At 47.4% G+C, this 10,734-nt stretch overlaps 1 protein-coding gene across 1 annotated transcript in view; it reads left to right on the top strand.

The window, feature by feature from the left end:
* The window catches only part of BLMH (bleomycin hydrolase), a gene marked incomplete at its 5' end in the record, with an annotated part of 17,392 nt that overhangs the window by 1,740 nt on the left and 4,918 nt on the right, over positions 1 to 10,734 (top strand). Inside the window, 7 exons of the mRNA XM_010137720.1 lie at positions 691 to 779; positions 2,042 to 2,134; positions 5,957 to 6,112; positions 6,586 to 6,744; positions 6,843 to 6,910; positions 7,257 to 7,374; positions 9,618 to 9,687. Of these exons, the coding sequence (XP_010136022.1) occupies positions 691 to 779; positions 2,042 to 2,134; positions 5,957 to 6,112; positions 6,586 to 6,744; positions 6,843 to 6,910; positions 7,257 to 7,374; positions 9,618 to 9,687 (753 nt within the window). The remainder of the gene's footprint in view (positions 1 to 690; positions 780 to 2,041; positions 2,135 to 5,956; positions 6,113 to 6,585; positions 6,745 to 6,842; positions 6,911 to 7,256; positions 7,375 to 9,617; positions 9,688 to 10,734) is intronic.

The following is a 10,734-nucleotide window of genomic DNA, read 5'->3' as shown; positions in this document are numbered from 1 at the left end:
TTGCAGGGTTTGGGCCTTGATTGGTACTGTGATGTAGGAAGCGGCTGAGCTGCTGAGAGGCTGGGGAGGTAGTCACTGAACAGGGAGCAGCTCATAAGCAGTCCAGTTCTGTAGAAGATACTTCAGGGAGCTTAATTTCCAAGTAATCAGTCTGCTGATTCTTCTGTTTGGGTGAAAAGAGCTTCTTAAAAAGCACTAATTAGTTTAGAACTTCTAAGTGTTGAATTAAATGCTTCTGAGCAGTTCAGGGATTCCCCTTTTTGGGACCTCTGTGGAGTGCAGGTCAGAGGACAACAATTAAAATGCAAGCAGCCTCACGTTGTGCCAGGGCGGGTTCAGGTTGGATATCTGGAAAAACTTCTTCCCTGAAAGGGTTGTGCAGCATTGGCACAGGCTGCCCAGGCTGCTGGTGGAGTCCCCGTCCCTGGAGGGATTTCACAGCCATGTGGGTGTGGTGCTGAGGGACGTGGTTTAGGGACCCTGGCAGTGCTGGGGAATGGGGGGGACTCTATGATCTCTTCCAACCGGATGATTCTGTAAACTTCAAATACTTGTAACCTTTAAATAAGTTTTCCCGTATAACCTCTGCACAAACCCCAGCTGTATTCTGCTTTTACCCAGGTGTAAGTGGAAGCACTGGTGTGTACTGTGTGGAAAACAGTTGCTAACCCACACTTCTCTTGCTTTTAGAAAAATATGGTGTTGTCCCCAAGAAATACTTCCCAGAGTCTCATACTACAGAGGCTACTAGGAGGATGAATGAGATCTTGAATCACAAGGTAAATTTGATTGGGATGATCTAACAAAGGGGAGGGGAATGAACCTGCTCCAAGTGTTCCCAGCCACCTTAATGTCTCTGTATTGACTGAAAAAGTGCATCTCGGCAACTTCGCTTGGTTTTATGCCAAGAGCAGCCCGAAGTCTCAAAGCCTGGTCTTGACCTTGATCCATGGAGCAGGAAGGTGTGTTTGTGGGAGCTGGCCATTGCCAGGCTTCAGGAGCCCCAAAGCACCCGATGTGGTTTTAGTAGCAGTTGCTCCTAATCCTCAGATTTCCAAAAAGTTAATTTCTGATGGGTGTCTGTTTCTGCAAAAACTGGCTCTTGGCTTCTAGAAGGCTTTTTTTCTACCCCCTCAATATTTCATCTGCTGGTATGCCAAGGTTTCTGGAGATCACTGCCAAATTGGATGGAAAAGTTTTTTAAAAAAAGTATTTTTGAAGTGCTGAATCTTAATCAGCTTTCAGTATGGAAGTGTGCAGCTCTGTCTGAAGCAAGGCGCGAGCTTGCTTCCTGCGCCCCAGAAGTGGAGTGATCTGGGAAGATGCTGGTGCAGGTAGCTGGGTCAAGAGGCAATTAAAGCTTTTTTTACAGTGGGCTTTTATTTTTCCAGTTCATATGCTGCCTGCAGAAATCAGCATAAAAAATGTAAAATAGGGGCTGGAATGAGCTTGGACGTGATGACTGTAACGCTGTCCTGGTCTTGAATGTGGCAAACCAGCCGGTCTTGAGGGAGCCCTGCTCACTGTTCCTGGCCTTATGGGTGGTGACAGTAATGGGCAGCGAGTGCTGCTCTGGCTGCTGTACTGCCTGCTGTGGGGAATTGCTCCCGTCTTATCAACCGAGAGATCAATTATGCATTAGAATTGCAAAATAAATTTTGCAGCATGAAAACAGTCTGTCCCGTGAGTCACAGAGGTGGTGATGTGTGCGGGTGTTGCAGCATCACTTACGGAACCGAGGGAAATGGAGCCCTGAGAAAAGCCAGTGGCTGGAAGCTTCAGATCAAGGGTTGGAGGAGAGAGATTGAGTTTCAGTTTCTTTCTTAATTTCTGGGGTTTTTGTGATCGCCTAAATCATTCAATTATCTTGATTACTTTTTAAAAAAATCACTATCTAACAAATCCTGCCAGGGATTTTCTTTTCCTTTTGAAAACATGTATATGAAGATGAACAGGTGCTTGAAACAACTGGATGGAAAGTCCTAAAACCTGACTGGCCACACCTTTTGTACTGCGACAATGTGACTTTCTCTTTGACCAGATGAGAGAATACGGTTTGCGGCTAAGAAATATGGTGGAAAGCGGGACGATGAAAGGAGAACTTTGTGCTGCAATGGACATGATGATAGAAGAGGTAAATACTCCTGTGAGATGAATCTCCCTGGAACCCAAGGCTAGAGTGGGTGAGATCTCTTGCTTACTCCTGTTCTGTGGCTGTGGGGTCAGGCAGAACAAGTGCCCTTTGTTTGCTGAACTCGGAATGGTTTGTACGGTAACACGCTCAGAGGTATTTGAGTGGATTTCCTTGAAGTGGCTGGTTGCTTAAATCAATCAGAGTTTTTTGTAATACTGCCAAATATCTAGAATTTATAGGTTATAGAACTGTGACATTTTACAGAGACATCTGCCCCTTTGTGGGACAGCAGCAGTTTGTATCTGGAGAGATCAGGGTAGTGGCTGGTCAGGCTGTTGCGAAGAGTAGGAAGGAGGCAGGTTGAAAACTGCTCTGATGGCTTTGAGTGTAACCTCTTACAGGACAAGTGTTGTTGCAGGAATTCCCCACAAGAGAGCAGGAAAGAACAGCAAAGGGAGTTCCCTGTACTGGGGGAAAGCTGGGAGCTGAACACAGGGCGAGTCCAGCTCTGTGCTGGGGGCAGCAGAGTGAGGAGTCACAGCGTGTTTTTGGGTGTGAGAACTCCAAACCAAATCAATTGGCGCGTCTACAGACCCTTCACACAGGTCTGACAGTGGCACACATCCCTTTCCTCATTCAGGAGTTGTCACACTGGATTCTATTCTCACAATTTTAAAAGCTCAAGCTGTTTCTGTTTGACCAAGGGCACGTGGTTTTTAATAAAAATAGATATTTCCCTATATCTCTATGTAGATGTGCTGAGGGACAGGGGTCAGTGGTGACCTGGCAGTGCTGGACTCCATGAGCTTAAAGGTTCTTTCTAACCAAACCTGTGATTTATTCTGTGATTTATTCATTTCTCAAACGCAGCGACCCGGGGTGTTAATGGTTGTCAATAGATGACTCCAGAAATCAAAAGTTTTGGTTCTATGTGTGAGTTTTTCTGCAGTCCAGTAACAATCAGCATTAGGCGGAACCTGCCTTGGGCTGTTTCTGTAGAGGTGGTTCCACCGATGCCAGTATCAATCATGTGTTGGGTTGGGTTTTGGAAATTCATCTTGGCACTTCATGCAAGAACCTCTAGTTTCTTTATCTAATTTTAACATTAAAGAAAACTGATTCATGTTCCTTGGGTTATATTATTGAGAGCAACTTTTGAACTGTGCATTGACCCTACCCCAGAACATTGCCAATCAGCACTTAGTTCAAAAGTGACTTAATGTAACTTACATCCAGTGTTTGCGTCCAAAAGCCCTTGGAGGATTTTACAGCAGCCGTTAAAAGCTGTTAGGGCAATGACACACAGTTCACTGCAGAGAACCTCTTCACTTGTGTAGAGCCTCTTGCCCTCTGACAAGGGATCCTGGAACCCACATTAAGGGCTCAATAACCGACTGCAGTTTGTTCTGTAAAAAGATTGTGCTCCGTTCTCGGAAGTTTGCACAGTGTCTCCTCTTGCAGCGATAACGGTGGTTTGCAGTTTAAGGGATTTACTGTCTAAAAGTAGCAGCTGGAATGTGCAATGGCACCTGCCTCGTCCCCCGAAACTGCTGAGTTCCACAGCTTTGAGACCGCTCTTGTACTCCCTGTGCTACGTGTGTAAGTGGCACCGCATCCGGCTTTGTCTGTGGCAAAGCAGATCTCGGTGGCTCTGTGAGGTTTTGTTTGTGCAGCCATCCTTGGTTCACTCCTGCTGGGAGGCCACGCTCCAGCTAACGCGGGGCAGTTGTGCTGGAAGTCAAGATTAAATATTCACTCCAGAACTGTGCAAACATTCTCCTTATCAAAGCAGTGCACAGCATGGCACAGGCTGAAATCAGCGCAGTGCATGTGATTGATTGAATTTTTCTTCCTTTGCTCTTCCCCTTTGTAGACTCTTCCTTATCAGGAGTGTCCTTCTTTCCCCTCCTCTTGGTTCTGGTTTTTAGCACAAACCCCACTGGATCTTTGCCTTATCTTGGTTCTGATTGTGGCTAGAGTGGTATAAGTCACTTTTTCGTTTAAATACCTCTGCTCATGTTATTTATTGACAGCGGAAGCTTGTGAGATACCAAGAGATGGCCTGTGATGGGTGTGGTGGCCATGCAATCAGGGGAGGCCATTGCCAGGCTCTGCTGCTTCTGTAAACTTGAGACTTCTGGCTCCATCATCCTCTTCCTCTGGCTGCAGCCCACTTGCTCATTCCTCTCCCTTTAGGAGTTTTTTCTTGCTGCCTTTGTTTTCATAGCCTTATCTCTCCCTTCTTGAGATTATCTGAGGTAAGGTGGGTGTACCCACAGCAAGTGCTACCTTTTGCGCAGATTGTGCAATTAAATATTTATAGTAGTTTAGGGATTTACATTTGCTCTTTAATGTGTTTGAGTAATAAATATGTGAGTTCCTCCAGTAAAAACATTAAGCCCACACCCTTGTTTCAACCCATAATTAATCTTTTCATTGTTTTCTTGACTTGCTTGGAGCAAGAGCACCTTTATTTGTATCTTGTGTGCAACCAAACTGCGTTACTTAGCAGGAACATTCCCCTCCTTTTTCCATCAGCCCAAAGCGCACACCAGTGTACAGCTGGTTCTTACGGAGCCCTAGGAGCTGTGTAAAGCAGCTCACCTGGCTCCAGGAAGAGTAAGTCACCTCTGGGCAATTCTGTCTCCTCCTGTGCAGGGTCAGTGAGGGAAGTGTGAAGACTGAGGAGAGCTGCCACAAACCACCGGCTTTGGGTCCTGGTGCAGAAGGTGTGCTTAAGAGATTTGACTCCTCCTTCTCTAATTTTAAATAACCTGTGGGTTCCTTGCAAGGAAAAGACTTGTCTTCTGCTGAAGACATGGACAGAGCTGAAGCAGAGCAGTGTCAGCTGAAGTAAACCAGATTCAGCCTTGTTTCAAGGTGGTTGAATTGTCTGTCCCCAGAGTTCCTGTGGCAGGTCCTGCTGCATATCCCTGAAGACAGTCGTCAGGATATGCTGCCTGGAGTTCACACATTTTATAAGCCCTGTGAGAAAGTACAGTAGTGGCTCTGCAGTGTGGTTTCATAGGCTGATGGCTTGAAATCTGGTCAACTTGTGCTGAAAGTCACCAGAAAGCTGCCAGCTGTGAAGAATGTTGCAGGCAGTGGGCAAGGCTCTTGGAGTGAATTGCATAACCTGCCAGCTCGACCCGAAACCGAGACACTGCTCCATCTGTGCAAACAGACGAGGAGATTTATTCTGGGCTCTTGAAAAGAAGCACAGGCCTGTCTTTGAAATCCAGATGAACATTACAGGAAAAAAGGGATGAGTGCAGGGGGAGCACTGGGATTAAATGCTTCGCTGTGTGTGGCAGAAGGTCTGGTTTGTCTGCGTGGGCAAAGCACCTGGTGGGACAGGCGATGCTGAGCGCTTAAGCCTTTCTAGAATCACTCTGATAAAGCTTCTCTTGCACTGGGAAAGTATCTTGTTGGAGGAGGTTCAGAATTACTCATGCAAAGTTAGGATGAGACTGGGCAGTGTACTGGCTTTCGTGTTGGGCTGCGGCGTGCCTCGGGTAACCCGGCACTGCTCTGTTCAGCCTTAAGCTTCTGTCTTGCCTGATGGTTTCCCTGAGAATGGCGAGTCTGATTTTCCTGTGGCCTTTCAGGCCTGGGGTTTTGACCTGTTGAAACACTCGGATTTCCAGAGCCAAATAATTGATGTGTGTATGTTTGCCCATGTTCTTCAACAGCGGACACTAAGATCCCATTTCTCCCGTTAGTTCTTGGCTGGAGAAGTCCACTCAGCAGCGGCGCTGCTGTGGTAGGAGAGGCAGACCTGCATGTTTCAGCAAGCTCATGGCTGTCTGCTTCTCTGGGCAGGTATTCAGAATAGTGAGTACTTGCCTGGGCAACCCTCCGGAGACCTTCTGCTGGGAGTTCCGCGACAAGGAGAAGAACTACCATAAATACGGCCCCATGACACCGGTCCAGTTCTACAATGAGCATGTGAAGCCTTACTTCAACATGGAGGACAAGGTGAGGGTGCTGAAGAGCAGTTGCTTCCTGAGATTTTTTTGCTGTTAAGTCACTTATTTCCTCTGTCACAAGTGCACTGGCCACCCTGCAGCTGCACCACATGGGCTGGGTGCTGCTCCCACAAGCCCGAGGTGGCCCTATGTTTATTCCCCTGTTCTCCTGCTTGTGCTCTACTCCTCCGTTAGAAGTGCAATGCAAGATCACAGCTGTGACGATTTTGTAAATAATAATCTAATTAGTCATAAAATGCCATTAGAGAGCAGGAATAATGTGCAAAGCTGCTGAGCTACAGTTAGGAGGTGAACTTACAAAACAAAGAAAACCTTCGTTGTGTATTCCAGCCAAGTGGCTTGTTTGTGAAGGGGACAGGCAGCTAGCCGGGACAGAAGCCACCTCTGACATCCATCGAGACTCACTTCTCAAAGAGCTCAGTGAAGCTCCACCTTAATTTATGGTGTCTGGGTTCTTGGCAGATTTGTCTTGTGAATGATCCTCGACCTGAGAACCCCTACAACAGGCTGTACACGGTGGAGTACCTGGGCAACATGGCAGGAGGGAGGAAAACGCTCTACAACAACCAGCCTGTGGATGTCTTGAAAAAATTAGCTGCAGCATCTATTAAGGATGGCGAGGTTGGTTTGGTTTCTCTTCCCGGATGGTGTGGTGCCGCTCTCGTGATGTACAGCTCCCGGGGATACGGCTGTGACGTGACTCTTCCCTCTCTTTGTAGGCTGTGTGGTTTGGCTGCGACGTGGCAAAGCACTTCTACAGCAAGCTGGGAATCAATGACATGAACATGTAAGTAGAAAATAAACCAGAATCCACGTGGGCTACTTGGCTGGGACATAAACCATCCTCTAGCTGCTTGAACTGATTTGTACACGCTTTAGATCACGTACCCCAAAAGAGTACAGTTAAGTAATTGAGCAGCAACAGAATATTTGGGGAGTTCTATCTAAATTGTGGATCCTTTAAAAATGTACCAAGTGGTGGTTCAACATTCTTACTCACTTAGTGTCCAGCACCTGGTGAAAGTCCTGAAGGGATCAGGTTTGCACTTACTGACCGGTAACTCTTGTGCCCGATGCACTAGTGAGAATTCCTCTCCCTCCGATCTGATATCGCTTCTGGGGTTTTCTGACAGATACAACCACGAGCTGGTGTTTGGCGTCTCCATCAAGAACATGAACAAAGCAGAACGGTTAATCTTTGGCGACTCGCTGATGACCCATGCCATGGTGCTGACAGCCGTCAGTGAGAAGGTAGGGTCACCCTCCTGATGTTGGGGTGCTTGCACAGATCCCTTCCACTGTTCAGGGCTCCTGCCGGTGTAAGCTGCTCTGCCCGAGTTCAGCGTGTGTGCCACCACACCCTGGCACACCGGACCTGGGCTGTCTGTTCTCCCTGTGGTGCTTGTGTCTGAGCGTTCAGAAATAGAAATATTTAACAGGGAGGGAAGAACTTTAGACAAGACTTCTTTCCTTCTGCCCAGAAACGAGTACTGGAGAAAGGGAAAAGTCAGCCAGCCTCTCTTTTTAAGATACCAGAAAACTTGTGTGAACTGATTGGTGAACGCTGGTTCTGATGTGTCTGAGCAAGAAATGGATTGGGACAGTGCGTAGCTCCTGCCCTGCCCCATGACAGGGGTTAATCCAGTCTGTTACAGCAGGAAGCTCCTTCTGTTAGTGCCAGCAGGAGGCACCAGCCTTAACCTCCTGCAAGCCACTGGCGTGTGCCCTCTGGCCCACTCGTGATTAGGAGGGAGGATCGTGTCTGAAATAGCCCTGTGCAGACAGCAGGCTGAGATGGACCCGCAGCTGAGTCTGCTCCTGGCAGCCTAACAAAGCACTCAGAAGTTAAAAAGAATCGTGAAAATTTACAACTCGGGGTTATCGGCACTGCCGATGTTTTCCATTTGTCTCCCAAAGCTGCCACTGTTCAAGTTTCTTTGAAGTGATCTCTTCCTGTCCAACCTGACCTTGGCTTGCGAAAGAGCAGCTTGCATGGAGCTGAGAAAGCTTGCTTGAGCTCAGGAGTTTGAGAGCTTGGGATGGGGCTGCTGAGTCAAGAACTTCTGAGTTACTTTTTACGGCTCAATATAATCTGTTCTGCTGTGCTCTGCGTTCTTAGTGCCGCTGTTCTGAGTAGATTGCATGAACACACCCTCCAAAAAATTATCATTGTTTCTCAGATACTAAAAATGGAACTTTTCTAGTGTGTGAAAACAATTACCTAGTCACAAACACGAGTACGCCAGTTTGTACCCCGTTAGGGGCTGCGTCTTGTTGGCAGCCAAAGTCACAGCCTGTATCTAATTTCTGCACGCCTGAGTGTGCAGTAGCATAAAATGTGGTTGCGAGTGACCTGATTTCTTTAAGAAAAGGATGTGTGTGAGACCAGGATACGATGGGTGGCATCTCTAAAACCCAAAGAGTTTAAAAGAAACGGCTGTGGAACAGGTTCAGCATTTAGAGGCTTTTCCACGTTCAAAATGGACCAAGTTGCTTCTGCTTTTTGTCTGAACATGTTGTCTTCTGCTAAACCTTGACGCAATCTAAAGAGCTTTGATCAACTGAGTTGTAAAATGTAATACTTTGGATTTACCGACTTTAAATCTTCAAAGCCTTTCTATAAAAAATCCTATTACAATTTTACAACATAAAAAATTGAGGTGGATTAAATGCACCTTTTGGTTAAAAACTTTCCTGTGTTTATCCCGGTTTCTCTGATAGCTTCAGGAGGTGACTTACCCTTAGTCTGGGAGCTCTCGAGTGTCTCATTTTAAGGACTGTCCTGTATTTTTTAAAGTGAGAATAGAAGCAATAAAAACAGTCTTCCATTGAATATTAAATAGGGATTTGTGGAGAGTTCTCCAGGTCAGTTTTCTTTATTAAAAAGTAATTACTAGTGAAAGAATAACTGTTCCTGGGTTCCTCAAGGGTTCTAGCTGCTGCAGTGGGGAATGAGCTCTGTCCCAGCTGGAACCAGGACCCTGTATATCTTTCAAAGCACTCTGCTTGGAGCTGTATCCTCAGCTTGAGCCTCCAGGTGTTGGTGCTGGCTCTTGGGGACACTGGTTGAAGTTCTGACACTTGCTTCACTGCCCTTGTTCCTTTCTGAGGCAGGTTGTGCATTCTGCGTTTCAGAGGCAGAAGGGCGCACCCCGTGCCCCTGTGGGTGATAGAGAAGGCTGCTGAACAGCTCTTGGTCAGTTAAGTCCAAACTCCAATTTAAGTTTAAGCTTTCAGGTTAAAATAAGTATTGCAGGCTCTCCTCATTGCCACATTTCCTCTTATTTTGTGTAAGCAGGTAGACAGGTAGTTCAGAAAGTAACATTTCTCCAGCCATTAGCAAGAAACCATTGTCTGAAACTCACCAGCGCCTGCAGACTTTGGGAGTGGAGCCCTGTGGTCTGCTGGCGCTGGACTGAGACTTGGAAGGGTTTGCTGCTGTGAGCTCGCGTGGTCCTTCGCTACTGAATAGCCATGGATTCGTTTTGTTGCAGGATGGGCAAGAAGATGCATTTGAGAAATGGAGAGTGGAAAACTCCTGGGGTGAAGACCGTGGTAATAAAGGTAAAGTAATTTATAGACATGGGAACAGGGAGATTAACTTGGAGTTTGGAAATCAGGAGGTGGAGGGGGGAAAGGGGGTGTGCCCTTCACCAGGACAGGCGTGAAACGAGCCTGCAAACAGCGTGTGGATTGTGAGTTATGGCACTGCAGTCCTGGAACACGAGTGCTTTTCACTGAAGTGACTTACATCTAAGTAAAAGAAACGTAAACATTGAATGGAGGGGCAGGAAGTGTCACTGGATAAACCTGACACTGTGGTCCCGAGTTCCACTGTGGAGGGAGGAGTCTGAAACTCCTGGTAGCATTAGTCTGAAACCATGGTGGTCCTTCTCTGAGGTGCCAGGAGTTCCAGGGGGCATGTACACCCGTCTGTTCCCAAAGGGACAAGAGATGAGAAACGCTTTGCAGTATCAGGTGAGATCAGATCACTTCCACGAACAGCACTGCTTTCTCCTCCTAGTGCGGGTGGACAAACAGACTTCTGCAGCAGCTGTAAACCTGCGACAGCTTTGGGTACCAGAGCTGAGCTTGGATCTGCGCACCGCAGCTGTCCCATCTTTGGGAGCTCCTGCTGGCTGTGGCTGATACTGCTTAAATAATCTTCCTGATCAGCTGTGAAACCCAAGTAGTTTGTGTTTTCCTTTAAGTGCTGCTTTTCAATCACTGCAAGCTTTAAGTTTGTGATTTTGTGAACGAGGGAAGGAGGGTCTGGCTGGTTCCAGTTTGTGCTGTGAACTGCTGCAGCGTAAACTGCTCTAGCTCCAACATCTCTGTACGATAAGTGATCGTAGTGCTGGGTGCCTTTCTGAAGCCGCCTGGAGAGGTGTCCTGTAGCATCCCTGCAGCGTCCCTCTCTGGTGTGACAAGCACTTAGCCACAACAAAATCCACTGTTGACAGCCACTTCTGCTCCTCAGCTGGCACTCTTGTCCCTGTAAAAGGCATTGGTAAGCGCCGTGGTGGGTGGCTGTGCCAGCCTGGCGTGGCAGGCAGTGGGGACCGAAGGGAGAGGCACTGCTAGGGCCGTGGTTCAGAAGTACCCCGGGGA

Source organism: Buceros rhinoceros, unplaced genomic scaffold, assembly GCF_000710305.1.
Source record: "Buceros rhinoceros silvestris isolate BGI_N320 unplaced genomic scaffold, ASM71030v1 scaffold26006, whole genome shotgun sequence".
In the NCBI taxonomy this organism is placed as follows: Eukaryota; Metazoa; Chordata; class Aves; order Bucerotiformes; family Bucerotidae; genus Buceros; species Buceros rhinoceros.
The sequence above is the reverse complement of the archived record's forward strand: the minus strand, read 5'-3'. Positions and strand labels throughout refer to the sequence as shown.